This window comes from Ammodytes marinus (assembly GCF_949987685.1).
Source record: "Ammodytes marinus genome assembly, chromosome: 20".
In the NCBI taxonomy this organism is placed as follows: domain Eukaryota; kingdom Metazoa; phylum Chordata; class Actinopteri; order Uranoscopiformes; family Ammodytidae; genus Ammodytes; species Ammodytes marinus.
The window spans coordinates 5689441-5717031 of NC_137224.1; the positions used below are offsets into that span (position 1 = coordinate 5689441).

The window sequence follows — 27591 nt, forward strand, 5'->3', positions numbered from 1 at the left end:
ACATTGTTTCGAGTTAGAGAGTTACTGTTTCACTTGTTTACATGTTCACATGAAACTGTAGTGCACCTTTAAGGTAGCCATCCTCACAATACCAGGAAGGAGGATTAATTTTACCTGTTCCCAAGTGCAAACATAATTATTGTATTTTATTATTCAGTTAGATAAATCTTAAAGCTGGACTGAGAATGAAGGAGTAGTGAGTAATATGCATCAGAAATACTCTAATTTGCAAAGAAATGACACAGTTCTCTTGGTGCTTTTAATGTCCCCCCCAACCCTCTAGCCTAGTTAAAAAATCTGAAGGAAAACGTTTTGCACACGTTGTCTATGCAGAGAGTCTTTTTTTACGAGGCCGAGTGTTTGAATAGCTTCACTGCTAGACAAGAGAGGGAAAGGAACTACAAATAGCAGAAAGTCCTTCTTAGCTGTGTGGAGATTTAACCTCCACACACAGACACAAAGCCAGGAACGAGAGCTGGACCTTAAAATGAAAACAGCGGACCAGTGAGAGACACAGAAAATGAACAAAAAGCAAGGAAGTATTTATTTAAGGTCAGACATGGAAGAAAGTACTATTATTTTTTAGCAAAGCTAGGTTAATGCAAATAGACTGTCTGACCTCAGAAATGGGATAATCTTCGCTTTTCCACTTCTCCATCCAAATGACACTCTGATTTCACTGATCCCTGGTTCTCCCTTGAGACTCTTTTTACGACAAGGGCTACTGTGGGTGGGTCCCTCCATGTTTGTGTGATCCCTCTCAATGCCCTCCCAGCTCGTCCACTCCTCATCTTCCTGAGAGGGCAGGGCGTGGCAGCTCACCACAAGGGGCCTCTGAAGGATATTAAATGCTGGAGTGGCCCTGCTGCTGCTATAGTTCTTCTGAACAGCTTGTAGTACTCAAGTAAACACACTTATCGCTCACAACTAACCCCTTTGGGGCTACAGCAAGGTCTGTGATGCACAATGAGTTCACTATAAAAAGTGGTTTAAAGGTCAGATATCATGTTCATTTTTAGGTTCAAAACATTTAATTTGGGTTTCTACTGGAAACCGTTTTCATAGTGAAGTGTCTAAAAATCAGTTTATAATTCTCACAGCACCATTACTGAATCTCCTCTTTTTAGCCTCTGTCTGAAACGCTAAATTTTAGAGACTCCGCCTTAAGGTGCGAACACACTGTACTCCGCGGCGCCACGCGAATCAGAGTAGCCTTCTCTACTCTGGGGATTTGCTGGTGCTGGTGCTAACCGATGCTGAGAGGACCAGTCTGCTGTGCTGTTGGTGCTCTACCCAAGCTAACCGGTGTTAACTTGGTTCATAAAGCAAAACTGATCTTTGTAACACAATCAGGACGACAATGTTCCCCTTCTTGCTCCGTGGCCACTTAACACCTCTTACACAAGCAGGAAGTTCAGGGCCATCAATGTGCCGTCTCTACAGGGCTCACGGCCGGAAAGACAGGCTGGGATTGGTCACTGGTAACATAGCTAAGCCAAGTGTCCTCTGTAAATCCCCTTAAGACGCTGTAAAATTGTACTGAATGAATGCAAAACACAAAACAATACAACAATTCACTGAGCATGTGAAAGGAATAGTCATGTGAAACAGTGTGTGGTGATGTGAGAAGAGCAACAGGTGTACGAAAGGAAGTTAAGGGAAAATCAAAACAGATGAAAGTAGTGACAATGACACAGATTTCCTGCTAAAGCGAATGTAGTTTACCAAGACAACATCATCTCCTATTTGCATGGAAGTAAGTCTCTAAGGGTTTTGACACCTCAGTCAAAACAACATGTTGTTTGTCTGATGACTGGTGAGGCTCATCCATGAGACTGCCTTCCCAGAAAAATGGAAGCCCTGGGTAATTAAAGCCGGGAAGGTTTCCGCACATTACCATAGCATAGGACTCGATGTTATCCAACCACAAAGCCGGCGGATCAGAAAAAAGCTGTGTCATTTTTGAAAAGCTGATCTTGGTCATTTTTAGAACAACAACCTATTTTAGTTTTCCAGAAATATTATTTTTGACAGAAGGTCCACCCTTGGTTTGATAGCTGTTTGTACATGAGTTCTTTCATCTTAAAAAACAAACAGAATAGTGTAATATAAAAAAAAAAAATCATTGTGTGCTGTGGCCAGATAATACGACTTGTAAACACTAATCTTCTGCTTAGATGACAGACCACTCTTTCATGTCTAATGGAAGCAAAATGGACTAGCATGTCTGAAAATAGCATAGCACTGATCCCTGACCTGTCATCTTGAGCGTGAAGTTAACTTGACAATGTAATAAATGGATCCTTGCACAGTTAGCTGCTGCCTACTTCTAAAAGTACCCTCCAAAAAGGACCGAAATACCCTCCAAAAAGCACTACTTACCAAAGGTTCACATACTCATGTTTTTTCCTACCTTTAATCTATAAAACACAACAGAGGAAATATATATAATCATGAAACAGTAAGCAACAACAATAATGTTAATGTATATTCATTCAAATGGAAAAAGAACAGAAAAACGGGAGATGCTGGGTTGATATAACCAAAAGTAGTGGAACTGATTTGGCACTGTTCTCTGTTCCAATGAGGCAAAATGTAAAAAGGCATTTACCCAATATGTATAGTGGAGGAAATAAGTATTTGATCCTTCACCGATTTTGTAAATTTGCCCACTTACAAAGAAATGAGCGGTCTATAATTTTAAAGCTAGGTTTATTTTAACATTGATAGACAGAATATCAAAAAGAAAATCCAGAAAATCACATTAAAAAAAATATATAAATTATCTTGCATTTCATTGAGTGAAATAAGTATTTGATCCCCTACCAACCATAAAGAATTCTGGCTCCCACAGATTAGTCCTCGTGCTTTAAAAAAGTATTCCTAATCTCAATTAGTTTCCTGTATAAAACACACCTGTCTCAACTTGTTACCTGTATAAAATACAATAAATCAAACTCCAACCTCTCCATCATGGGCAAGACCAAAGAGCTGTCTAAGGACATCAGGGACAAGATTGTAGACCTGCACAAGGCCGGAATAGACTACAAGACCATTGGCAAGAAGCTGGGTGAGAAGGAGACAACTGTTGGTGCGATTATTCGAAAATGAAAGAAACACAAAATGACCATCAATCTCCCTCTGTCTGGGGCTCCATGCAAGATCTCACCTTGTGGGGTATCAATTATCATAAGATAGGTGAGGGATCAGCCCAGATCTACACAGGAGGAGCTTGTTTATGATCTCAAGGCAGCTGGGACCACAGTCACCAAGAAAACCATTGGTAACACACTATGCCGTAATGCATTGAAATCCTGCAGCGCCCGTAAGGTCCCCCTGCTCAAAAAGGGACATGTACAGAACCGTCTGAAGTTTGCCAATGAACACCTGAACGACTCAGAGAATGCTTGGGAGAAGGTGATATGGTCAGATTAGGACAAAATCAAGTTCTTAGTCACTCGCCATACATGGAGGAAGAGGAATTCTGACTATGACCCCAAGAACACCATCCCCAAAGTCAAGCATGGTGGTTGAAGCATCATGCTTTGGGGGTGTTTCTCTGCTAAGGGGACAGGTGGACTTCACTGCATCGAGGGAACTATGGATGGGGCCATGTACCATGAAATACTGGGTGACAACCTTTTTCTCTAAGCCAGGTCCGTAAAAATGGGTCTTGGATGGGTCTTCCAGCACGCCGATGACCCTAAAAATACAGCAAAGGCAACAAAGGAGTGGCTCAAGAAGAAGCACATTAAGGTCATGGAGTGGCCTAGCCAGTCTCCGGACATTAATCCAATAGACCTGTGGAGGGAACTGAAGCTCAAGCGACAGCCTCGAAACCTTAAAGATTAGGAGAGAATCTGCAAAGAGGAGTGGTCCAAATATCCTCCTGAGATGTGTGCAAACCTGGTCATCAACTACAAGACACGTCTGACCTCTGTACAGGGGTTTCTCCACCAAGTACTAAGCAATGTTTTGATAGGGGATCAAATACTTATTTCACTCAATGAAATGCTAAATAATTTCTATATTTTTTTATGTGATTTTCTGGATTTTCTTTTTGATATTCTGTCTATCACTGTTAAAATAAACCTAGCATTAAAATGATAGACCGTTCATTTCACAAAACATAGAGAAATCTGATGATTCTTTGTTATTGTAGTCAGAAGTAGTTGGATGCTCACGTTGCTTTGATTCTGTAGCTCCAAGTCCATGAGGTGTGATATAATAAGCTGATTTTGAACGTTTTCTATTTATTTATTTATTTATTTATTTATTTATTTATTTATTTATTTATTTATTTATATTAATCAGCATGAGGTAAGTCTCTCCCTTTTATTGAAATGCGTCAGTCATCATTGTTTTTGTCAGTCGCTTGGCAACAGTGTTTTCACATCTTAAACCGCAGTAGAAAGTGACTACAACTATAACCTTGAATGTTTCATCTTAAGGCAGCAATCTTTCAGCAGACTCACACAGCTCAAACTGTGTTGAACCTTCATTCTTATTGCAGACTCCATGGTTAAATCGTCCATGATCAATCATTATTATTTTCATTTCATATTGACTTGTCATGATGCACAGTTAGTGTAACGAGAAAGAGATAAATCAAACGGCAGGCTTCTCTTTAAGTTTTCATTTGACCTGATTTTAACCCTGAGATTTATTTATTTGACCCCATTCATTGTTGGCCAGAGGCACAGCTATACAGCTATACCGTTTTTTTTGTATATACTCTTGAGTTGTCTTCTGGCGCTCGAATACTCGGTCTGTTTCTAGAAGTCAACCCCAATGTTGCAACCTGAATCTTTGTAGAGCAAGTGTGTGTTTACGTCAGTGTGTTGTCTGGGTAATTGATGATTGTCCTAGTTTATTTGTTAGGGACCGCCCTCCGGCCTCTGGCCTCTAGCCTACCTTTGACCTTTAATAGCCAGCAGACTGTGGTGCCTAGTCTCCGGCATCCAACAACTGAGCCTCCCTACCTCTTAATGGTAACCCTTTGGCGGTCTGTTGCATGGCATGGCACCAAGTGGATAAGTATTCACTTTTCCTGGTAATCAGCTTCTGCCAAGGAGGTTGAGCTATTGTTGGTTTGTAGGTTATCTCAAAAACTTGTGATTTATAAAAATGTGTTATAATTAAAATGACATTTGTAACACAAGGGACAAGAAAAAGGCAATTAGGCTGTGGGTAGGATCCAAGAATTTTTGCTATTCTTCAATGGCACCTAATTATTTCATGTGGGTTGATTTAAATGGCAAGGTTAGGGCACACGGCACATCCTCCCTCTTAATTGGGGGTTCATGGATGCCATATTGCTGTGTAACTTTCATATTATCCATTGTAACCATCTTTGCATGTGCTGTCCGTCATTACATCTGTGAGTTTTTTCTAGGGAGAGAAAATTCTCACAATTTTTTCTACCCAATTGTGATTTTTCAAGATATCTTGTTGGGTCGCATAAAAGGTTGAGAATCCTATTGCAAAGACAAGTGCACGTGTGTCTGCAGGAGCACATATGAGCGTTTGGATCTGAACTACAGCCACCCTTGTCCGACTGTAATAAGCTGACATTAATTTGCTACCGCCATAAGCAGACGTCTTGTGTAACCTCAAATGAAGAGCAGACCTTGCCATCAAGCACCCTGTAGCAGGTATACTGTGATCCAACACACACACACACACACACCTCCCATCATCGAGAGCCCCTGAAACAGGATATACAGTAGCATTGTTGGGGTGCAGAGAAGGCTCTATCAGATAACCAGCTGCAATGGTACCCGTTGAACTTCCCAGAGCTTTAGTTGCATTGCTAAAAGAGCAGCTTGTCTTGAAAGGTCGCCCAGTAAAGGTCATCACTTTGACCTTATTGATTTCTTTCTCCGATTTTGATGCTTTTACTTTGTGTGCTTTTCTTTACTCTTGATCACACAGCACACAAATGTGATTGTCTCTGCGTTTTTTGTCATTGTCCAACCTAAACATGAAAGAGGGGAAATAGTTAAATGCATGATGCATCCTGCTCATTTTCTTCTACAAATGAATTGCATTGCTTTCCATAGAGCCATGTCACTGGCATAACTAAACAATGTGTGAACTTTAGTTGAACAATCAGCCTGCTGCACAAGGATCAAGTAATATTTTTTGATGTAAATGCAACTTTTTTCTGAAAGACTTTTAAAACTGAGGCAAGGCATTTCTGATTATTTTGCTGTTTTCTCACATTTGTATTCCACCCTAATGTTTATTACTAGGTATATTGCCATGCAAATCCTGTCTGTGATTTACTTGTTTATTTAAAAAAATTTGTGGAATTTAAAATAATGTTAAACCTCAACGATGATCCACACGTGCATACAAAATCAAAAAGGTACCATGGTAACAATAGTGTCACATGGATGGTTAAATGAGGATGGTGTCTCTGGGGGAAGATGCATTGACGCACATGCACTTTAGATTTTACACACTGATACAGTAAATAACCCACAGATGAAAAGCCTTTTTTCTTAATCTCTTCAATACATGAATGGTCAAGCCTATGCACTTGTTAAAACAGGATTTAACCCCATGACCTTTGAAACCAGAGCAATAAAGACAGGAGGACATGAACGTAAGCAATAAAACATGACGTCAGTGTGTACACGTGGTTTGATGTGCTTTGGCCCTATCGCTCTGATTCAGACCCTGTCTGATTGTTTTGGTTTAAAGAGTGCGCTGTTTTCTCTCTTTGGGTTTCTTTATTTAGTCTTTATTTGTGCCAGTTTGATGTATCTGATCAAGTGACTATAATTTATTTTTAAATATACTTAAATACTTAAAATGTTCAACACAATATTTTTTGAATGTCTCTGCAGTCTGACTATGAGACCAGATTGAGGCTTCTTTTAAGGAAAACTAGATTTTTCTTCTCATCAAATCATGTGTGTTATTAGATGATGAGTGGACTGTAAGCCTTTTCATATGACTTGAGTTTTCCAATTGCCTTTTATCATTGCATAGGTGATCCGAGCCATCATTTAGGAGTAATGAAGCCAGTGCCTATAAAAGTAGTCGATGGTTTTACGACTGCTGACTTTTGTCGGGCGTCTTGGCAACATTTGCCACTTGGCACACAATACTGGAGCAAGTCAGGGAGAACCAACCATGGACTGGCTTTGTGAAACAGTAGCACATCCAGGCTTTGAATTATGGATCCATGGTGGTAGCTAGCGGCGCTATAATCAGCAAGATGGCCAACCAAGTCAACCCCGCTAACGACCATAACAGCAGATCCTGCTGATTAGAAAAGCCATTTGCCAAGAAAGGCGCTGGGCAAGGGTGCTTCTTCGCACCCCACTGCTTTTTATGTCATTTAGATGACTCCATCACGCTAATTGGTTTCATGTCGCCACATAAGCAAGCTGTTGTTCTGACTTTGGCTGATCCTTGTGAGGATATGAATATTTTAGGAGCCTCTTTTTTTTCATCGCTACAGTGTGTAAATTCACGCTCTGACCATTTGTTTTGTCAGCCTCTGGGGTCAAGTTATATTGAATCAAGCCGTGCATCCACATGGAAAGTGGCTTTAACATGTGATGTCAATTGTGAAAGGGGACATGATTAAAACCACTAAAAATGACACCATGTTTACAGAGGCAGGCAAGCAGGAAATTGCTTTCCTTTTCACCCAACGCATTTCTTGGATCTGTCAGGCTTTTTGCCTGCTTGTGTCAAATTTGACATCTCATTTAGTGTCAACCATGAATTAGTCAGAAACCAATGAAAAGGGGGTAATTAATGTAGGGGGAACATCTGACCTTGACATCACTCACTACATGATGTTGTTGAACTGGACCATAGTCGAGACACTTCTTTGTCTTCTAATAATCTGATGTTTCCTGATCTTCGAAAGATCACAGTTAAAGCGGCAACGAGTAACTTTTAAATATCTTTTAAACAGCCTCATGTTTCCTCTCATAATCATAAATTACCTTTAACAGCAAACGAGACCATCAGTGCAAAGAAAGACGTTTTTATATAGTTTTTATTACTGCATTTGATCTGGTCGTACACCCAGTCCGATTTTCGGTTCACGCGTGCATGCTCTATGGTCACATATCCGTATTGGTCACAGATTTCTGTGAGGCGCAGGAACGCGATTTGAGAAGCCTATCCCTCCAGGTGAGGGAAGGGGAGCGGGAGCCTTGTTTGAGGCAGTTGTTTGTCGTCATAATGACCGATAACGGGGCTGAACCATAAAAGAAAAAAAAAGAAAATGCAATGAAGAAAAGCTAAAAAGGGAGAGTGATAGTTGGGCGGGAGGGCGTTGCCAAGCAACGTATACACAATTTCACGCAGCGAAACTAGACTGCAGTGTTTACTCCTAAATGAATGAGCGGTAGCCTACTAAAACAAAGTTTACTTTGCCTCACCAGCATCATCAGATGACCATTATTCATCGGAAATAGTCATTATTTACAACATAAACACATTACCTCATCGTGATACTAACTAACTGCCATCTCTCGTTCATTCGCTTTGTGTGAGGACACGGGGACTCGTTCAGCTCCGTGAGAGGTGACAATGCATCAACTCATTGCAATCAGGTGTGTTTAGCACTTACTGGCATTAGTTGATGCTGTGTCACCCATAGACTCACGGAGCCGAAAAGAGTCCGGTGCCCTCACACTTTCAACACACAGACACGCACCATATTGCTTCCTGATTATTTGAATCTTGCACGCCTGCACGAGCTACAAAACAGCTTCACGACAGCTGGCGTCGTAATAATACTACCGCTTTTGTTCAAAGGTGTCGCCAACGTGCCGACTTACTCGTAGTAGCTTTAACAGTTTATTTTTTAATGATATTGGTGCAAATATCGTGGCTAAATGTCAGACATAAATAGCCAAATCACACAGAGGACTCAAGTCACACGGTTTCGGTCAAATGATAACAAATCAAATTATGGTTGCCTCGACTGACTTTTCATATCAGAAGGTTGGATATTAAAAATTTGAAGCTAGAGAAACAGATGCATGGATAACTGATAAATGTGCTCTCATGCCTGACTCTTCATATTCCAGTCACAGCCAATGTCTGTCTTATTAATTATCATTGCCATAGGTGCAGCTTGTTTATTAACAGTGTCACCAGAACCAGTCAGATATTTCTATTTATCTTATCAAGTTCTATTTGTGTAGTGTATTGTGCCAGTTGTGTTTGCACAGCGGTTGCCGTGCAGCTGTCCACTGGCTCACAGTCCAGTTCTAAACCTGTTGAAATCATGACTAAGGTACAGCAAATAAAAGCCATGGGTCGATCAGCTTTGCTAAGGATGATTCTACTGATTACGACCACCTGTCGAAACTGAAGCATATAATGATTATTTTCTCGATAGATATAGATTGTTCTATAAAATGTCAGCAAATTGTAAGAAATGTGTGGCGCCCATATTTTTAAAATATCTTGTTTTGTCTGATAAAGAAAGATATTCAACTTCCATTCATAGAAGAGTAAAGAAAAAAATCATAATTGAATTGCCAGAAAAAAAATCATGATTGAGAAGCTAGAACCAGTGAATTAAAAAAAAATTATGTAAAATGTTGTGACAAAAATGAAAGATTATCAAAATAGTGATAAAATGAAATAATAAGAATAATTATTTATTTCATATAGGGCTGCAACTAACGATTATTTTGATAATTGATTAATCTGTCGATTATTTTCTCGATTAATCGATTATTAATTAGTGTTTTGGTACGTAAAATGTCAGAAAATGGTGAAAAATGTTGATACATTTTCCAAAGCCCATGTTGACGTCCTCAAATGTATTGTTATGTCCAAAACACACAAATATTTCAGTTTACTGTCATAATAGGATTAAAGAAACCAGAACATATTCAAATTTGAGAAGCTGAAATCAGAGAATTTGGATTTTTTTTATTAAAAAATTACTCAAAACGATTTTTGATAATCGATTAATAATCGTTTCGTCAATTAATCGTTGCAGCTCTAATTTCATAATAAGAAAACACACACGACCCCTCCTTGCATGCATTGAACCAAGCACACTGCGTTGGAGCGGGCTCTTGTGGTCAGTCATGAGTCATGACTCTTGCCACCCTGCTTCCTCAGACTTGCTTGTTGCGTCGGACATGTACTGCTGCTGTCTTAGTTGCTATGTGTTTATGAGAACGTGTTTCCATGCAACTGTGTGAGAAAGTGAGAGGATGTGCAGGAGGGTTATTGGTTTCCATGCGACTGCCATGTTTCGAAATACTCCTTAACCAGTCCTGTGCACTACCAGGCTGGTTATTGCAGAGCCTTAGCACAGCCTTAGTACAGTATGTCAGACCTCAGCAACTCTGACCTGTACTTTACTCCAGCCTATTTGTTTCTCAGAAGGGTTTTCATTGACTTCAGAACATGTTGGTAAAGACTAAGCTCAGGGTTGTTACCTGTAGAGCACTACTGGTAGGCTCATGCACAGACATCCAGTCTTATGTTGCACCACATGTACTATCATAAGAGCCAGCACATTAAAGTCTTATCAGAAGACTTTAAGAAAATTAGTGGTATAGAATCTGCCCAAGCAGCAGCTGCTGTGTGTGGATGTTCATGGGTGGGGGTGTGGAAGGTATTGTAACTCAAGAAACACAGATGACAGATAGGACAAGAGGTGTTATCAACACCCATGCCCTTTAATGATTTTACCAAGCGCATGCACGCGCACAAAACTGTGCATGGATGCACACACTATTTGATACCTGCTATACATGCAATTATGTGAGAGCATTGTTGCATGCTCATCCGCTCTCTCAAGAAACACAGTTACACACGCACACACCATGCATATAGTAAAAGCCTGTGTTCACACTAAGCTGGCTTATTTTTTCCTCTGGTTTAGGGTTGCATCAACACTTGCAGCTGGCATTTGTCACATTCCAGTTAGTCAACACAGTGCAGTTGGAAAAATGATGATGTTGTTACAGGCACAGTTGTAGCCTACCTACTTCAGCTAAATTTTCATTTCCCTTCAGTAGTCAGTCTGGGTCCGCGGTATATTCGCTGATTTTCTCTTTTACCAATCCAATCAGCAAACAGTGGCTGAGAAAAATTACGTGCGCCAGTTCCAGTTGTAGTCAGAAGCCGGCACATAACATACGTCACGACCAAACGTTATGCAATTGGTTGGCAGATCCATAGTGGCACTGGGCAGATCCAATAGTTTTAAACTTCAACAGACACCTGCCTTCAAGTGAGTTTACGTTTGTTAATTGAGCGATTCCAGACCATCTGTACAAATGAAATGAAGTATGATGGTCTGGTAGGACCAGGCTAGCACAGTTGTATGTTATGTAGAAGTATTTTAGGGTTCCATTTTTCTACAGGTAGATCGGATGAACGAATAATCTAAGCTCTATCCCACCAGTGTATTCTATGTGTGTACAGTATGTATTCTGTATCATCGCACATACTGCATGACAGGGGCTTCTGCAACGCATGCTCTTACCCAACTCTCTACCAAACTGCTGTGAAGTTACACTTTGGGAAGACATTGGCTATTAGAACCTACAAGACACAAGAAACTCTGCGTCTTGATTTAGTTCAGTTTAAATAATCAATGGAAACACCTGCGCTATAGAGTGCTTCTGATACTAAAAGAAGTGCTCCCTTGTTCACAATATCTCTCCTGTGAAATGCGATCAGAACTCGTACGTCATTGAAGCTGGACGACCTGCAAAGAAAAGTTAGAACGAGAAGAGCAGAAAGAGAAGGATGGGGAGAAAGAAGAGAGGTGATAAAGGATCGGAAAAAGGATGCCTTAACCTTACCTCTCCTCTCCTCTCCTCTCCTCTCCTCTCCTCTCCTCTCCTCTCCTCTCCTCTCCTCTCCTCTCCTCTCCTCTCCTCTCCTCTCCTCTCCTCTCCTCTCCTCTCCTCTTCTCTTGTGATCGGCTTGTGTATTTAAGCACAAGAGGGCAAACACTTGTAGGAAATAAAAAGCCCCATGAAAAGACATCTTGAGCCCATGGAAAGGAGTAAACTTCCAACGACAAACAAATAGCGGTGTTGCCTCCCTCTCTCCATCTTTCCTTCTCTCTCGCTATCTCTCCTCTTGAATTTCAATTGAGGGGCTTCAAAGTGAGCGGCTCAGTGGTTGAGGGGGTCATCAAACAAGCCCGGTGCTTCAGGCCTCAGAGCATCCTCCAGAGCTGATCAGCTGAAAAACAGGCAAGCAACCAGCAGCCCCATAGATGTATCTGAAATAATCTCAAGGGCTCTCCATTCTATCTTGTTTTCCCTATTATTATTATTATTATTATTTACTTTTTTGATTTCAAACCCACAACTCTGTGAAGGCCGGCATAAGAGAGCTCTCCATTGGACGCCTCTGCATATGTGTATGAATTAATAAACCTTAAACACAAAGGAAGATGAGAGCACCTAGTAGTTCCCCAGAATCGCAGACACCACCTTTAATCGCTCTTACCGGATTTTGTCACCACAACCATTTTAACTACAAGAGGGATGAAGAAGTCAACACTGAATTCAAATTCACCTGAATAAAACTGAATTTTCAAAAACTGGAGAAAGCTTGATATGTAAACTAGACAGGCATTTTTCCCTGTTCATCTCTGGGCCCCCAAATGGCCTGATGCTATGTCGCAGTCCTAGGGGAAACGCTGAACAGCTTTAGCATATCTGTGATGTCATGCTGTGCCATATTCTTTTGGAGAACAGGATTCTACAAATCACTATTTTAGTTGCTCGGCTCTCTCCTACAGATACTTCAGTGTGAATGTCCTTGACATGTGGCCTGAATCGATTTGGAAAGTTTGTAGAAGAAATATTGACTGATAATAACTGAAGAAATCTTTTTTTAGCTATTTTATTATTATTGGTAAATTATTGCTACTATGAAAATTGCTCAAATGACTTGTTTATTCCTGCCTTGCGCATAAGTGGTTCTCTGTTTTAGCCACAACATATTTTCATCTTGTTTCATTCGTGTCCCTTGTCTACTCGAGTCCGATAAGAATACAAAAAATACCATGTCCACCAGACTCACTTGAAACTTTACAGTAGATATGTGATTCCCAACCAGGGCTGCGTGATCCAAATGAATTATTTGATTAATTAATTAAATGGAATTATGTTAAGTTTAAGGATTACAAACTGGTGTGCGGCTGATCGTGTGTGCGTATGTGTTGTCCCAATAACCAATTACCTGCCTGCTATGATAAGCTTTCTGTCTGCACGGAACAAGTGCCCCTGCTGACTTCTTAAGTTGAGTGTGTGTGAAAGCTAGTTAAGATATACGCAGAGAAGTCAAAACAGATCCCTAAATGTAATCAGCAAAAGTTTGAAGCTAATGTAAGTACCAGCAGTAATACTGAATACAAACCTACGGAAAAATGTATCCAAACCAAACGTAAATAACTCCATGATCACTATGTCTTATGTAAAAAAAAAGAATTCTAGCAATATCCCCATTAAAGGTGCAGTGTGTTTAGGTAATTTGCTTTTTTCAGAACAGACTTGGTAGAAATGGATTATAATATTCATTGTATGTTTTTATTAGTGTAGATAATCGCTTGAAAATACTTGTTTTTATTACCTTATGAATGAGTGTTTTATATGTTCATAAATAACTAAATACATCTTCATCTCATCACTTGATATTGACGAAAGACTTGAGGCAGTGGTGGACGATGGCATCTTTAGTGACTAACTTTTTGTCCTTGAAGGCCACTGTAGCTTCTGTAAATTCTCAGAAAGGCAGGGTTAGAGATGTAGGATTGTAATCTACAACTTTCCCCACTAGATGATGCCAAAATACAAAAAATGTGGTACCTGAGCTTCCCAAAAAAGGCTTTGCGCTTAAATCAAGCTTCAACATAACTTCCTAATAACTTCCTCTCTCACACCGCATGCAAAGTATTCCAACTGGAACAGATAGCATTTTGTTTTAGGTAGCTCTGACAGTTTATCCTCCAGTTGTGCAGTGTACATGATTTTTTATTTCCATTTTGCAGCAATACGTTAACATTGTAACCTGAACAAACCGGACAAATGTACAATAGCTCTGTGTGAAACTATCATTTTCCGTTCTGTGATCTGTTTACTCCCTACAGAATTGAATTGGAACAGTAATTATACATATTTACAACTGGCATTAAAGTGATTAACTTTGGCACATTTTCAAGCTGAATCTCAGCTCATTCATGTAAGGGCATATTTTCTCATTAGCTTTGCTTTCCAAAATCAATGACAAGAGTTAATGAGCTGCCCAGACGTCAATATGGGCTTTGGAGACTTAACACCCACTCATACTGTGCCCCTCCTTTGTCCTTCATTCTCTCTCTCTTCCATTTCTTTGCCTTCCTCTTCATCATTAGATGGTGGTGCTGATGGACCCCATGGAGGACCCGGACGACATCCTGCGTGCCAACCGCTCCAGGGAGAAGACTTATATGTTTGACGTGGCGTTCGACTATTCGGCCAGTCAGGTCAGTCAAGAGAGGGAGTTCAAATGCAGCCAGAAGTAAATGATATTAAAACAAATTTGGCACAGCTTTAGTGTTCCTAGTATATGTACATGTTAAAGCCCCTGTAAACTCAAATCCACAAAATCCTTCTATGTAATATGGAGAGTTAGACCGTTTGATACAGGCACGCCCGCACAGTCCTGTCAAATGGTCTCAACAGTAAAACAATATATATTTTATACTATTTATGAACTATTCTTTTTAATTATATTTTTGTAAACACTTATTGAATCACCCATCTTAAATCATGTATTGCTTTTTTTACTATTTTAGACCAGGTTTCCAGAGGCTTTAAGTTTATTTCTTCTTCCTTTGCAGGAGGAGGTTTACCGAGCTACAACAAAAGGCTTGATTGAGGGACTCATATCAGGCTACAATGCCACCGTGTTTGCCTACGGACCAACAGGTTTGTGTTCACCAGCATTTTGCATACTTTTTATTATGTATATATCATAATTTGCATATAATCTCTGGCCAGCCTTAATTTTTTTCAGATTATTTAAGAAGGGGGCAGTGCAAATTAATAAAACACATGATCACACATGGGTTAAAAATGCCATAATAAGCCAAAGGGCTGCTTTGCATCTGTAGTCCCCCAGCCTCTTTCTGAGTCATTTATGCAGCACACTGTGAGAGGTGAGACATCTTAGTTTTCAGGTTTTTATATCAGTGCAGTTCTGATTAGAAAATTATTCATGCTTTACCTCCTACATTTCCAGTTGGTAGGGACAGATTTTCAAAGACTGGTTGGGCATTATTTCCCCATCAAGATGCCCATCTGTGTCACTGACTTGTTCTGCCTTCTGGCTGTCCATCTGTATTACAGGTCTTTGGTTTAAGCATGTGTGTGTGGTGAATCTCTCAAAGGAAATATCTAGCTCTGTAACTGCTTTATATGTTCATCAGTTAACCAATCACCTTGGGTACAATGTAATTGGTAGCTGATGACAATACAAAGCCCATGCATTTAAGAACAATCAAGGTTTAACTATGCAGAAATCCAGATTTCCAACTTAAAGAAGGACAAACCTCTAAAAGCCATATCTCTGGTTAAATAATCTAACGAGCTGCTGGTGTTTAAAGCCCCCTTATGAATCAGTCTGCATAAAGAAAAATTAAACAAGGAACTGATGGCATATATGGTATACTGTAAATATATGTCCCTTAAATTTAGCTGATACACATCATTTTTTTTTCTTACATTGTATTTCTGTTTGCAGGTTGTGGGAAGACATACACCATGTTGGGGACGGACAAGGAGCCAGGCATTTACGTTCAAACACTGAACGACCTGTTCCGTGCCATCGAGGAGACCAGTGACGACATGCTGTACAGCGTCTCCATGTCCTATCTGGAGGTCAGAATTTGATATTCTACACAACTTGTCTTCAGACGTTTATTCTCATCACAAGCTCACAGAGATGTGTAATAATTGAAACAGTGATGACACATTGCCCCGTAGTGCTGCGACGTGGGGCTCCATATGTTATTATAGCCATTGCTCAATCTGAGTTTTTTTTCACATTTGAATCGTCTTTAGCTGTCTTTGTTTCTGTCAACGTCACAATTAGAACTTCTTCTTTTGCATTCAGCTGTTCACACTGATAAGATCTGAGGTTGTTAGCTAATGCAAATTGCAGGCAAATACCACTGGTGTCCTTTTACTTTGGCCTGGCATGTGTTTCACATATAAAATGTAGGAGCCCTAGCCCAGACACGTTTGCAGAATACGTGATTCAGCACACAGTTTGTGTGTTTTTACATGCCTTGGCTGCTGCAAAGGCCCTATTGTTCCTCCTAAGTTTGCCTTTTTACTTTTTTTTTTACTTTTTCTTACCATAACAAAGTCAAATGTGCGATACTTATAAAAACGATTGAAACAGAATTTGGTTGAATTAATGAAAGGGTCCCAGATAAATCACACACACAACTACAGACAAAATTAATCCAGTCATTTAAAGCGGCAACGAGTAACTTTTAAATATCTTTTAAACAGCCTCATGTTTCCTCTCATAATCATAAATTACCTTTAACAGCAAACAAGTCCATCAGTGCAAAGAAAGACGTTTTTATATAGTTTTTATTACTGCATTTGATCTGGTCGTACACCCAGTCCGATTTTCGGTTCACGCGTGCATGCTCTATGGTCACATATCCGCATTGGTCGCAGATTTCAGTGTGGCGCGGGAACGCGATTTGAGAAGCCTATGGCTCCAGGTGAGGGAAGGGGATAGGGAGACCAGATCCCAATTCACCAGATGTGGGACAAAGACTACGTTTGTGCGGGACAAAGTGCCGTTTTCTTTAGCAAAATAAACTCGTGTCACCACCGGTAATGCCAGAGACACGGCTTTCTATATTAAAAAACACTATCTTTAGATCAGCGCGCAGCAGTTAAGTTAGCTACTGTTAAACAAATAGTTAAGGCTGCGGCTTCACATTAAAAGCATTTCACTGGCTTCACATAAGCATTTCACTTGACAAACGTGAGTTGGCTTTTATTTTGAAGTAACAGAAAGGAAATGCTGAAGCAGGCAGCACCTTCACAGAGCCCAATGAGCCCAGCAGCCCCCCGACAGTGCGATACACACACACAGAGACAAACGGAGAGACGCACACTCACAGACTGCTGTCTCCACACAGCTATCGGATATATAGGCTACCAGATTATAAAACACGCATTTAAAAAGGGGGGCTCACTTTCAATAACAATGCGGGACAACGTCTCAATTTGCGGGACGTGTGAAAAGTAATGGAAATGCGATCTGGTCACCCTAGAAGGGGAGCGGGAGCCTTGTTTGAGACAGTTATTTGTCGTCATAATTGATAACGGGGCTGAACCATCAAAGCAAAAAAAGAAAATGCAATGAAGAAAAGCAAAAAAGGGAGAGTTATAGGCGGGTGGGAGGGCGTTGCCAAGCAACGTATAGGCCTACACAATTTCACGGAGTGAACCTAGACTGCAGTGTTTACTCCTAAATGAATGAGCGGTAGCCTACTAAAGACTCGTTCTGCTCCGTGAGAGGTGACAATGCATCAACTCATTGCAATCAGGTGTGTTTAGCACTTACTGGCATTAGTAGATGCTGTGTCACCACCACTCTCACCGAGCCGAAAAGAGTCCACACACGGACACGCACCATATTGCTTCCTGATTATTTGAATCTTGCAGCCCTGCACGAGCAAGCAAACAGCTTCACGACAGCTGGCGTCGTAATAATACTACCGCTTTTGTTCAAAGGTGTCGCCAACGTGCCGACTTACTCGTAGTAGCTTTAATTGTCAAATGATGTACAGCCTATCGTGCTCATACACAATGTAAAGTAGAAAAATACAATATCTCATTATATCTCAAGTTTCATGTTTTAAAAGTTTTTAAAGTAAAATAACAGATGAACGTGCTCTTTAGATTTGTATTATTATTTGGTTAATCTGTCAAGTAAACACTTAACAGTATAAGACAGGGCAGCATAACTAACTAGTAAATGTCAAAGATACTTTAATTCATATTTGGGTAGTTTTATCTGCAACACACTTGAATAATCAAAACTTTTTTTTAAGTAAATTTTTTGGCATTTCAATGCTTTATTTACAATGCAGATAGACATGGGTGAAATGGGGCAGAGAGGGGAATAACAAGCAGAGAACTGACCACGGGTCGGATTCGAACCAGGTCTGCTGCGAGGACTGAGCCTCATGGGGGGGGCCCTCTATCCACTACACCACAAGCACCCCTGAATAATCATAAACTCTGGTCAGCAGCACTACACAATACCAAAAAGAGTATTATTTTCCCTGTATATTGTGTGGTGTTGATTTCAGCATGCCCTCCACCATCGGTAGTTCCAGCCCATTTCTCTTTTTTGAGGAGGGTGTTCTTAGCAGGATGCATCAAGGAGGGATCGCTGTGTGAAACGGAAACAGAACAAAGTCTCTAATCGTCTTTTTCAAAGGCCATGCTGATACAATCTTTATTGTTCTTGTTGGCCTGCAAGTGGTTCCAGAACCTAATGAGATGTTTGGGGTAGAAATAGTGGGATGTGATCAGGCGCTCATAGGTACAAGTGGAGTAAGGCACCCGAATAAGGTTGAAAAGATATCTGTTTGGAGGGGGCTCTGGACTGATTCCTAGCTTGGCCAGACAAATCCCCACATACACATCCTCTAGGAACAGCATGGGTATACTGAGAGAGGCCCAGTATATCAGCGTAGGCAGGTCTCCAGAGAAAACGTACCCTGTGCCCGAGCAGAATGTCGGGTACAACTCGCCCGGGTAAATCTCTGGCGGCATGTACCACTTGCTATCTTTGTTTCGGTCTGCCCCATGGTTCTCCATCATGAGGCCGGTGAAGTACTTCTTCTTGGGAGGCCGCTCAGGCTCCAGCAGCTTTTGGATAAGATGCTCAGTATTAACAAACATGTCGCTGTCTATTTTCATCACATAGGAGGCGTGTGGGCAATAGGTGGCCACCCAGTACATCCCCATCAGGGTTTTGATGGTCAGGTTGTAGTAGGTGTCCTGATAGTCTTGTTGGATGATGTCGTGGTAAACACGGCTCTCCTCCTCTATGCTGCTCTGTAGGTCGGTGTCTGGGATCTTCCTTGTGCCGAGAAGAAAGAGACGGACAATCCTTTGATGATCCTTTGCTATGCTCTCGTTCCCCCATGTTAGGCGGATGGCATTGCGGGCATCTGACTGTCCTTGTTCTGAAGTGACGAGGAAGATGAGAAATGGATTGCTGTTCTTGCACTTGAAGGGCTCATTTAGGATGTAGGAGTAGGGCCCTCCCACACCCATCTGTAAACTTTTAATTCTCATGGACTCCCCAAGCCTCGTTACGTCCATCGTGGTTGCTACCCCTCCTCCGGCTGCCTCCATAACGACCCCATCCGTCTTCTCAGAAGCAAAGCTGAGCAGAGGCTTTGTAGTCCCCAGCAACAGGTACCTCAAGGAGTTGGGTTGGTTTGCTTCTCCCTTGGGGCTGTAGAACAACCTGATGGTGTTGGCCAATGGGTTTTCCCACAGACCAGTGCGTCCCGGGAGCCAGACCTGGTGGCTGAATAATATGAAGATGGTAAAGAGCAGAGCCAGTGAGAGGAGGCCTGCCAAATGGGTCCGGAAAAGTGAACGTTGGATGATTCTGGTCATCTTGATGGGACAGCAGTACCTCCATATCCACCTCATGTTAGTCAGGGTCGCAGTGCAGCTTAGAGCAGGGTTAAAAGGGTCCCTAATGGAGTTAGGAACACAATGTTTGTCTGGCCTCGGAGGCCTGGCTCCTCCTATGGCTGTGACAAACACAAGATCATGCTTTATGTCTCATCCTCTTCGGGATAGGATTGGGGCACGTCCCGATTTTGCAGTTTTTTCTAAGGAAATGAGAAAAAAGAAAGAGAAAACAGCAGGTTAGTCAAGGATATGAAAAAAACAGCTCTTATAAAGTGTTAATTTTGGCAGCAAATTCTGATTTAGTCTTAGTCTTTTGAATATCACACCATTTAGTCTTAGTCCTATTCTAGTCATCTAAAATATTTTAGTCTTAGTCTAGTCTAGTCTACTAAATATAAGCAGATTTTAGTTTGACTAAATCTACAGCGGACTTCGTCGACTAAGTGTTTTTCTTCATTGAATGGTATTAAGGTTTGAATATGCAATACAGACACAGATTTAATGGTTGTAATACAAAACATGTATCCTATTTCATTAGTAATAATCTCACATAAAATCAGTGTACCTGACTGGATAGGGGGGAGGGGGGGCTTTAAGAGCCTGTGCCCGGGGGTCCATTATCTCATGATCTGTCTATGAACCAACTGGATTCCACAATCTTTTTTCTTTTTGCGGGGAGCATGCACAAGCATTATTTATAAAAAAAATTAAAATAAAGAAAATATTTTAAAAAAGTGGGGGGCCCCACACTAGGTCTTGAAACGGGCCCCGAGATCGTTTAGGCCGCCCCTGGGCAGCAGCAGCAGTACGCAGTTGAGGTGCTGATAAATTTGAGCAACTGCGCCTTCCTTTAAGCAACACTGCTGCCGCTGTGTTTGTTCGGACTTCTTTTGCATCAAAGCCTTTTAGATAATACAATTAGAGGTTTTAATTGAACGCTGTCCATGCGTCGGAGTTGATTGTAACTTAAAAACAGAAAATAACGGACGGAGGCGGCAGTTTCACATGGCTCTGTGTATTCAAACTCGAGACAGAGCCTACTACAAACAGATCGCGGAACTTAGCCGTTCCCCTAGACATCGTTAACGGGCAGGATATCCCTGACTATCATTTTTGTCCATCATACCGCAGAGTTTTTCAGCACAGCGGCTCACTCCACCCGCTCACACCTGCGCGGTCTCCCGTCGATTTTCACCGACACAGGGTTGAATTCGCTGCTTTGCACTGATTGGATTTCTTCCCAATTTGTCCCACAAAAAGAGTAGTTCTGATTGGATCTCTTCTCCATTCGTCCCGCCCTAACAGTTTCGTCTAGTTCCTATTCGTAGACTATAGTGTCAGTTAAATTAGTCTCAGTCTTCGTCATCACGTCTGCCTTTTTATTTAGTTTTTATTTAGTTTACGTCCGTGAAAAAGGTTCGTAGACGAATATTTTTCGTCATAGTCTTAGTCTACGAAATTAACACTGCTCTTATACACTGGTACTGCGCCACATTTCAGTTGCAGATTTACAGTATATTGCATTTTACTTTTTGGGAAAAGTGAGATTTTGACAGCACATTTTAAAATAAACAGTTCCTAAATTCATCAACATTTCATCTCATACATTAAAGACCTTTTCAAACCTTTGTGTTCAGGTCAAATTTGGCCGATTTAAAAGTTGTCTGTCTTAAAAATCCTTTTAGTTTCGGGCGTTAGTTCTCCTCCTCTCTGTCTATCCGACTGTTGATGTGTGTGGACCACCTTCTTAGTGTGTGTGTGTGTGTGTGTAGGCGTTGTAGCCCCACCCTTCACAAATACAATGGTAGGGGTAATAGAAAACGTGCCATATTTGTAAGTAGGGATAAGTCAGAAATGTGCTACTGTTTTTAACTTTTTGTTTTAAACATTTTTTTATATAAACAATTATGAAAAGTGCCCTTTTCATCAGTTGAGCACTAGAAGGGGTGATTTTAGCCCCTTTTTCCAGGGCTGCCTCTGCAAGAAATCTTTGCTTGACAAGCTCCCCTGAGTTCAGTTTCAGTAGAGATCCTGGGATTCTCTTAAAATGCACATCAAGTTCATCCACTTCCAAACATGGCAGTGCCTACCAGGATAAACACCTGTCTGTTCCACTGGTTATGCATTATATATACACTTCCTTATATTTGTATCCAGGCAGTGACACAGTAACATACTTGGCATACATGTTGGTGTTGTCTCTGTCACCACATTAGCCAAAAATTTAATTGATTAAGTGTACAGAAACTTTACAATTTCCCAGATCCCAAACAGTAATGTACATGTAATGGCCTCCCAGTTACTACAAAAGTAGTCTGGGAAAAAGATTTGGAGGATTTCCTTTTTGCTGAATTCAGTTATAAAGTATGACCTAAGCAGGTCATCCATGGCAGGCAAACCGCAAGTCTGTAGTTTGATCTAGCTGGTCAAACCTTTTAAAAATTGCAGATGTTTTCTCCTATATTAAAAAAGGCACACTATATTTTCACCTTTTTACTCTGAGAATATCTGATTTTAATATAGTTTTTTTTTGTCCACTGGCACAGTGGCCTTAAGACACCTTATACAATCTTTAAAAATATTTTTAAAAAGGGACCTTACCAGACCGACTCCAAGCAAAGGCTGGCACCATCTGATCACTCAGGTATGTCCCCTGTCCTTTTTATCGAGTGTGCTCCAGGTTCAAAGTGCTAGACTGCCTATCACTTTCCCTTCCACACTTGTAATACATTCATTTTAGATTGTAGTGTTTATACAGACAACTTTCACTTATTTAAAACCACTGTTTTTATTTTAAGTCAAGCAATTAACTGACTGTTAAAGTAGTGGCTGTATTCTCAACTTCAGTAACACATTTTAAGTCAAATGTTTTTGGGTCAAATTAGAATTTGATATCATATGTATATCATACGGTTATACATTTCCTTGTTCAGCTATTTCAGATGTAATGATTAATTCATGATTGTAAAAAAAGGGACCTTACCAGATCAAACTTCAAAACAGGACACAGTTGAGCTTTGTCGTGGCAAATTATAAGTCTTATACAAGGACAATAGGAGGCAAGAGTTCCAAGAAGAAAATCACCAAATTATCCACCAAACAAAACCGGACAAGATTTCTGCAGTAAGTTGCAACATTCAGCCCCAAATATTTTTACACCGTCTTTGGAACAATGTTAAACTTCACATACCCCATATAATACTTGTCTGGACTGGTCACATTCTACAAGTACAGTTTGTCAGTCTGACTTTTGGCTTGTGCTTTTTGCGGGTCCAAAAGTACATCTTTACTTTGGTTGTGTTTGTTCATCAAACATTCCTATTCCACCACCACTATGCTCTTATCTAAAGTCAGCTTGGTCTTCTAAGGTTGACCTTCTGTGAGCAAATTTGATCAGAATTATTAACATGAGTTACAGTATATGAGGGTATTTTCGAATATAGGTTAGCTATTTAAGGCACCACAGCTTCCCTCTCCTTTGTATTGAGTCTGCTCCTTCCCAGGGTCAAAGGGCTAGCTGTCACTTTCCCTGCCACACTTGTATAATTAATTCATTTTAGATTCTATTGTTTTTAATTATAACTTTTTCTCATACTTATTTATATCCACTTTTATTATTTAAAGAGGACCTACTTTTCTGGTCTTAATTTCTTGTTTTACACTGCTATAGAGCAACCTGACACGAATCACATCACAAAAAACTATGTAGATTTTCGGGAAGCTCTTTCTCTTATTTTGGCGATCCAGCATGCCTGTGCTTCGGCCATCTCCGCTCCCTCCGCCTGTGCTTCGTTCATCTCCGCTCCCCCCCGCCCCCTCCTGCAAACCCCACTCCGTTGTGATTGGTTACCTTCCTCCCGGAACACTTTCAGTGGCGGGAAGCGCGAGCATGGACCTATAAGGGCGCGAGGCAGACGCGAGCAAGGAAGTGACAGCATTACTATACATGGAAACATCCGCGTGGTGACGACACCAAGTTACATGCGACGTCACGAACGACGTTGACTTCTCGACTGGCTAGAATAGTGTCTAGTGCTCTGCACAGACACCCCAGACGGTCAGCAGGGAATACGTCGAAATGCATGTAAGTCATTATTTGATAATTTAGTATGGTTAAGCATGACTATAAATCATCATAAAAACGTTTATAGGGCATAAAAGTCAAAAAGCATCATAGGTCCTCTTTAAGTCAAGCACTTAAGCTGTCTGTTAAAATAGTGGCTGTATTCTCAACTAATGTAACACATTTTAAGTCTTATCAGAAGTGTATTTAGTTCCTGATTTCACAATGTTGTGCAACTAGGCTATCTGCAATATATTACTTTAATCATTTAATTTTTGTAGTTACCAAGGCTTTGAATTGTAATGCATGGAAGTTGTAATATCAGTGTCTATTTGAAATCAAAGTGTTTTCCAGTAAAATAAAAACTAAGAAATTTCTCTTGTCCAGGCCTTCACACTATTGTGATCTCTCCCAAAGGCCTATTGGAACTGCAGATTATTATTATTATTATTAGTAAGGCCCAAACACAGCCAATGCAGGCACAGGTTGCAGGGCCCCGTTCATCGCTGCCTGCAGCTTTAATGCTCATTTTGTATATTGATGCATTCTTATCACTTTGACAAAGCACTTTACCTAAATTAATCTTTCAACAAACCTTTTAAACGAATGTCAAATACGGAGTGATAGTCATCCTCGGAGTTTCCCTGAACCGCCATAAAACCCTTGGTTGAGATTTTATGGCCTTTTCCGAACTGTCCCTTATCGATGGCCGTTTAGCAGATTTGGCATGTGTTATTGTCAGTGGAAACATTTAGTGGCAGACAGGTGTCTGAAAGGCTGTACGAAAAATTAAACAGTTATTTTACCCTTTTAACTCTTTTTCCCATTTAATCGGCTGTTGGGTTTACACTGTGTATAAGTGCGACCTCTTTCACAAAAAGCATTTTATGACCTTGTTAGTGTGATGGAAGTTCTGTTAAGGTTGGAGGTCAACTCGGGTGGAAGAATATTTCAGGAGACTTGGATGAATTATGAATCAATATTTATTACAGACTTGGCCAAGGAGAACCGGACTGCAACTCTCTTGACTTGCACTTCAATTGTCCCAAACTCATGCTTAGAGCTGTGTTTTAACCTTGCGCTATCTCTACCACCTGCCCGGCTCTGGCACCAAGCGTACCAATGTTTTGGTTCAGAGCTGAACACAGTGAACCATAACATTCTGGGGCCGGTTTCCCGATAACGTCATCTCTTAGCGCGCTACGAAGACTCCTACGTTATGACTTACCAAAGTTGTTTACCTCTGTAGTCGTGGTTCCCGAACGGTCTCTTAGGAGTCTTCTTAAGAAACAGTCCCTACGTGGCTCGTACACGGCGCTGTCCAGTGCTGAAATCGATGGCTCAGAGTTCGATTTTCCATTTCCTGCTTATTTCATGCGAAGCTGCATGACAAGTCTTTGCGAATAAAAGATTACTAGAAATCCTTCTAAGCCGAAACATTTATTTAACACCTCTTGCTTTATAATCTAAGTATCTTTAAGAACAATAATCACGTTTCGTGGTGGGTCAGTAAGGAAACTGAAAGTAGAATATCGCCAATGGCCTATATCAATAAAAACAGACGGCCCAAACAGCGTCCAAATGAGCTAAAATCCTAAATACAATAAACAGTAACATGGCACACTTATTTTAAGGTAAGCTTTAATTGATTATTCATAAATTTTTTCACACGTTTACATGTTTTGAGGCGGAGAATCCGACGCACACTGCGGAGCTGTCAGCTGAGCCGGCTCAGCTGACAGCTCCGCAGTGTGTGGAACACAGTGCGATGGTTCTAGTGTTAACCTTGGTCGAACGTATTACCATAGCCTATAGGCCTACTGATTTAAAAAAGGTAGCCTAGGCTATAGAAAAATATAGAAACAGCGGAGGAGATTAAGATTGTTTCCAGCAATTATGTTCTTCATGAATGACTTGTGGCAGTTCCATGCGCAACAGGGATGTCACTCGTGTCCGTTTTACGCATGGTGCTTACGGAAGGAAATGTGGGGGTCTGTAGTAGCCAAGCCTATCTCTGGCGATGCCACAGCGATCGCAGGGACTTCACTTGTCATTAAACTTATAAATCTGACTGTATTTCATATCAAAGGGACACAGCGATGACTGTAGCCTATTAAATATCAAACTGATAAAAACGATCCGACTGTAGGCTGTAGTGTATCACGTATAAAGTAGCCTATTTTCATATTGACGGACATCGCATCCAATCAGTTAATGCTGATTGTCAAGTCAGTTAGATGACTATGTAGGCTACTTATAGTTTGAACACTTTGTGAATCAGAGTGAATGGTATTCTGCTAACATATATAGCTTACTTTAAATGTGATGTGTACGCTATATACAGTTATCATTTTTAACAGTTTGTTATTTAATACAGTCATCGCTGTGTCCGTTTGATATGAAATACAGATTTATTAGTTAAATGACACAAATGAGAGCTGAAACATCCCTACGGTAGAGCTAAGAAGGCTCTGCGGGCGCTCCAGACCAACCTTACCAACGTAGGACGTACGAAAGAGATTCGTAGCAAAGAACGTTTCGGGAAACAGGCGAAATGTTAAGTAGGAACTCTACGTAGGGGTTACGAATGACGTAGCGTTAAGAAGGCTCTACGAAGGCTTTGGGAAACCGGCCCCTGGAGTCTTAGGAGATGAGACTTTATCTATACAACTGACCTAAGTGTCTCCTAACAGGCTCAAAGGCTGACCTAGAGTCTGAGAGACACACACACAAGATAGGCATATATGGCCTATTAATCTTTCCCATTAATATTACAACTAAAGACCCCAAATTCCCTCACAGATCCCTCCTTTTTGATCAAGAGATCAACACAAAGTACCCACCCCTAGTGATTACCCCAATTTAGAAGCTCCAGGACATCTGTCAGAAAAGACATTGCAACCACACATAAATCAATAATCAATCATTGACAGGTAAACTAATAAAACTAATACGTAAAAACAATACAAAGAATAAAACTAATACAACAGAATAACACATTAAAGAATGAAAGTTCTTTTTTATTAGAGCTGTGTTTGACCAACACTCCATGACCAAAAGAAACACACCATAAACTGAATATGAAATAATTAAAGCAGTGACAAAATAAAATTAAAAATAAACCATATATGATTGTCCCTGTTAATAAAATTATCATGTTATTGTATCATTGCAAACCCATGAAACCATAATTTGAACACATTGCAGGAATCAACCTAAAATCAAAAGTAGTTGAGAATTATCAGTAGGTTAACATATGTAGGAAAAGTAACCTTTGTAGACTCTCATGTGTAGAATGCATATCACCATATTAGGCCTCCTGTTGGTTCTTCCTTACACCGATGCAAAGCATGATTGTGCTTGTCAGTTTCATCCTCTCAGAGGTTTTGCACCTCCACTCCAGCTAGAGTAAGGAAAAAACACAAAGACAAAGAGACCTCCACAGAGATTTCATTATACAGAAAAATAACTTGAGACACCTGCAAATAAAACTTTGTTAGGCATTTTAACAAATCACATCATACACCGATCAGTCCAGAGCAGAGGAGCAGTTATGAGGTGTAAACTGTGGGCTTATCCCTGTGGACAAGGGCCTCCCCATAAGAACTTCATGAGGATTTAGTCCTAAAGTAGCACTTGGTGTTCCACAAGTTGTGTATAACTCAATATGTAATGCAACTGGCCATTGTAGCCCAGTTATCATCATTGTTTGGTCAGTATCTCTATGATTTCAGTAGTTAATTCTCTAAACCTGACCTGAGCTCTGTGGGTGGATCGGTACATGCAACTGCCTCCCAAAACCTACTATGGATGATTTGCTAAGAG

At 40.6% G+C, this 27591-nt stretch overlaps 2 protein-coding genes across 2 annotated transcripts in view; one reads left to right on the plus strand and one right to left on the minus strand.

Moving 5' to 3' along the window:
• Nucleotides 1–27591, plus strand: part of kif19 (kinesin family member 19) — a gene marked incomplete at both ends in the record, with an annotated part of 59185 nt that overhangs the window by 6310 nt on the left and 25284 nt on the right. Inside the window, 3 exons of the mRNA XM_080048887.1 lie at nt 14384–14494; nt 14852–14939; nt 15754–15890. Of these exons, the coding sequence (XP_079905013.1) occupies nt 14384–14494; nt 14852–14939; nt 15754–15890 (336 nt within the window). The remainder of the gene's footprint in view (nt 1–14383; nt 14495–14851; nt 14940–15753; nt 15891–27591) is intronic.
• On the minus strand, nt 18468–19718 carry LOC307267268 (beta-1,3-galactosyltransferase 2-like; the record flags this gene model as incomplete). The annotated part of the gene is made up of 1 exon (XM_080049547.1): nt 18468–19718. The coding sequence occupies one exon, from the start codon at nt 19716–19718 to the stop codon at nt 18468–18470; it is 1251 nt and encodes a 416-aa protein (XP_079905673.1).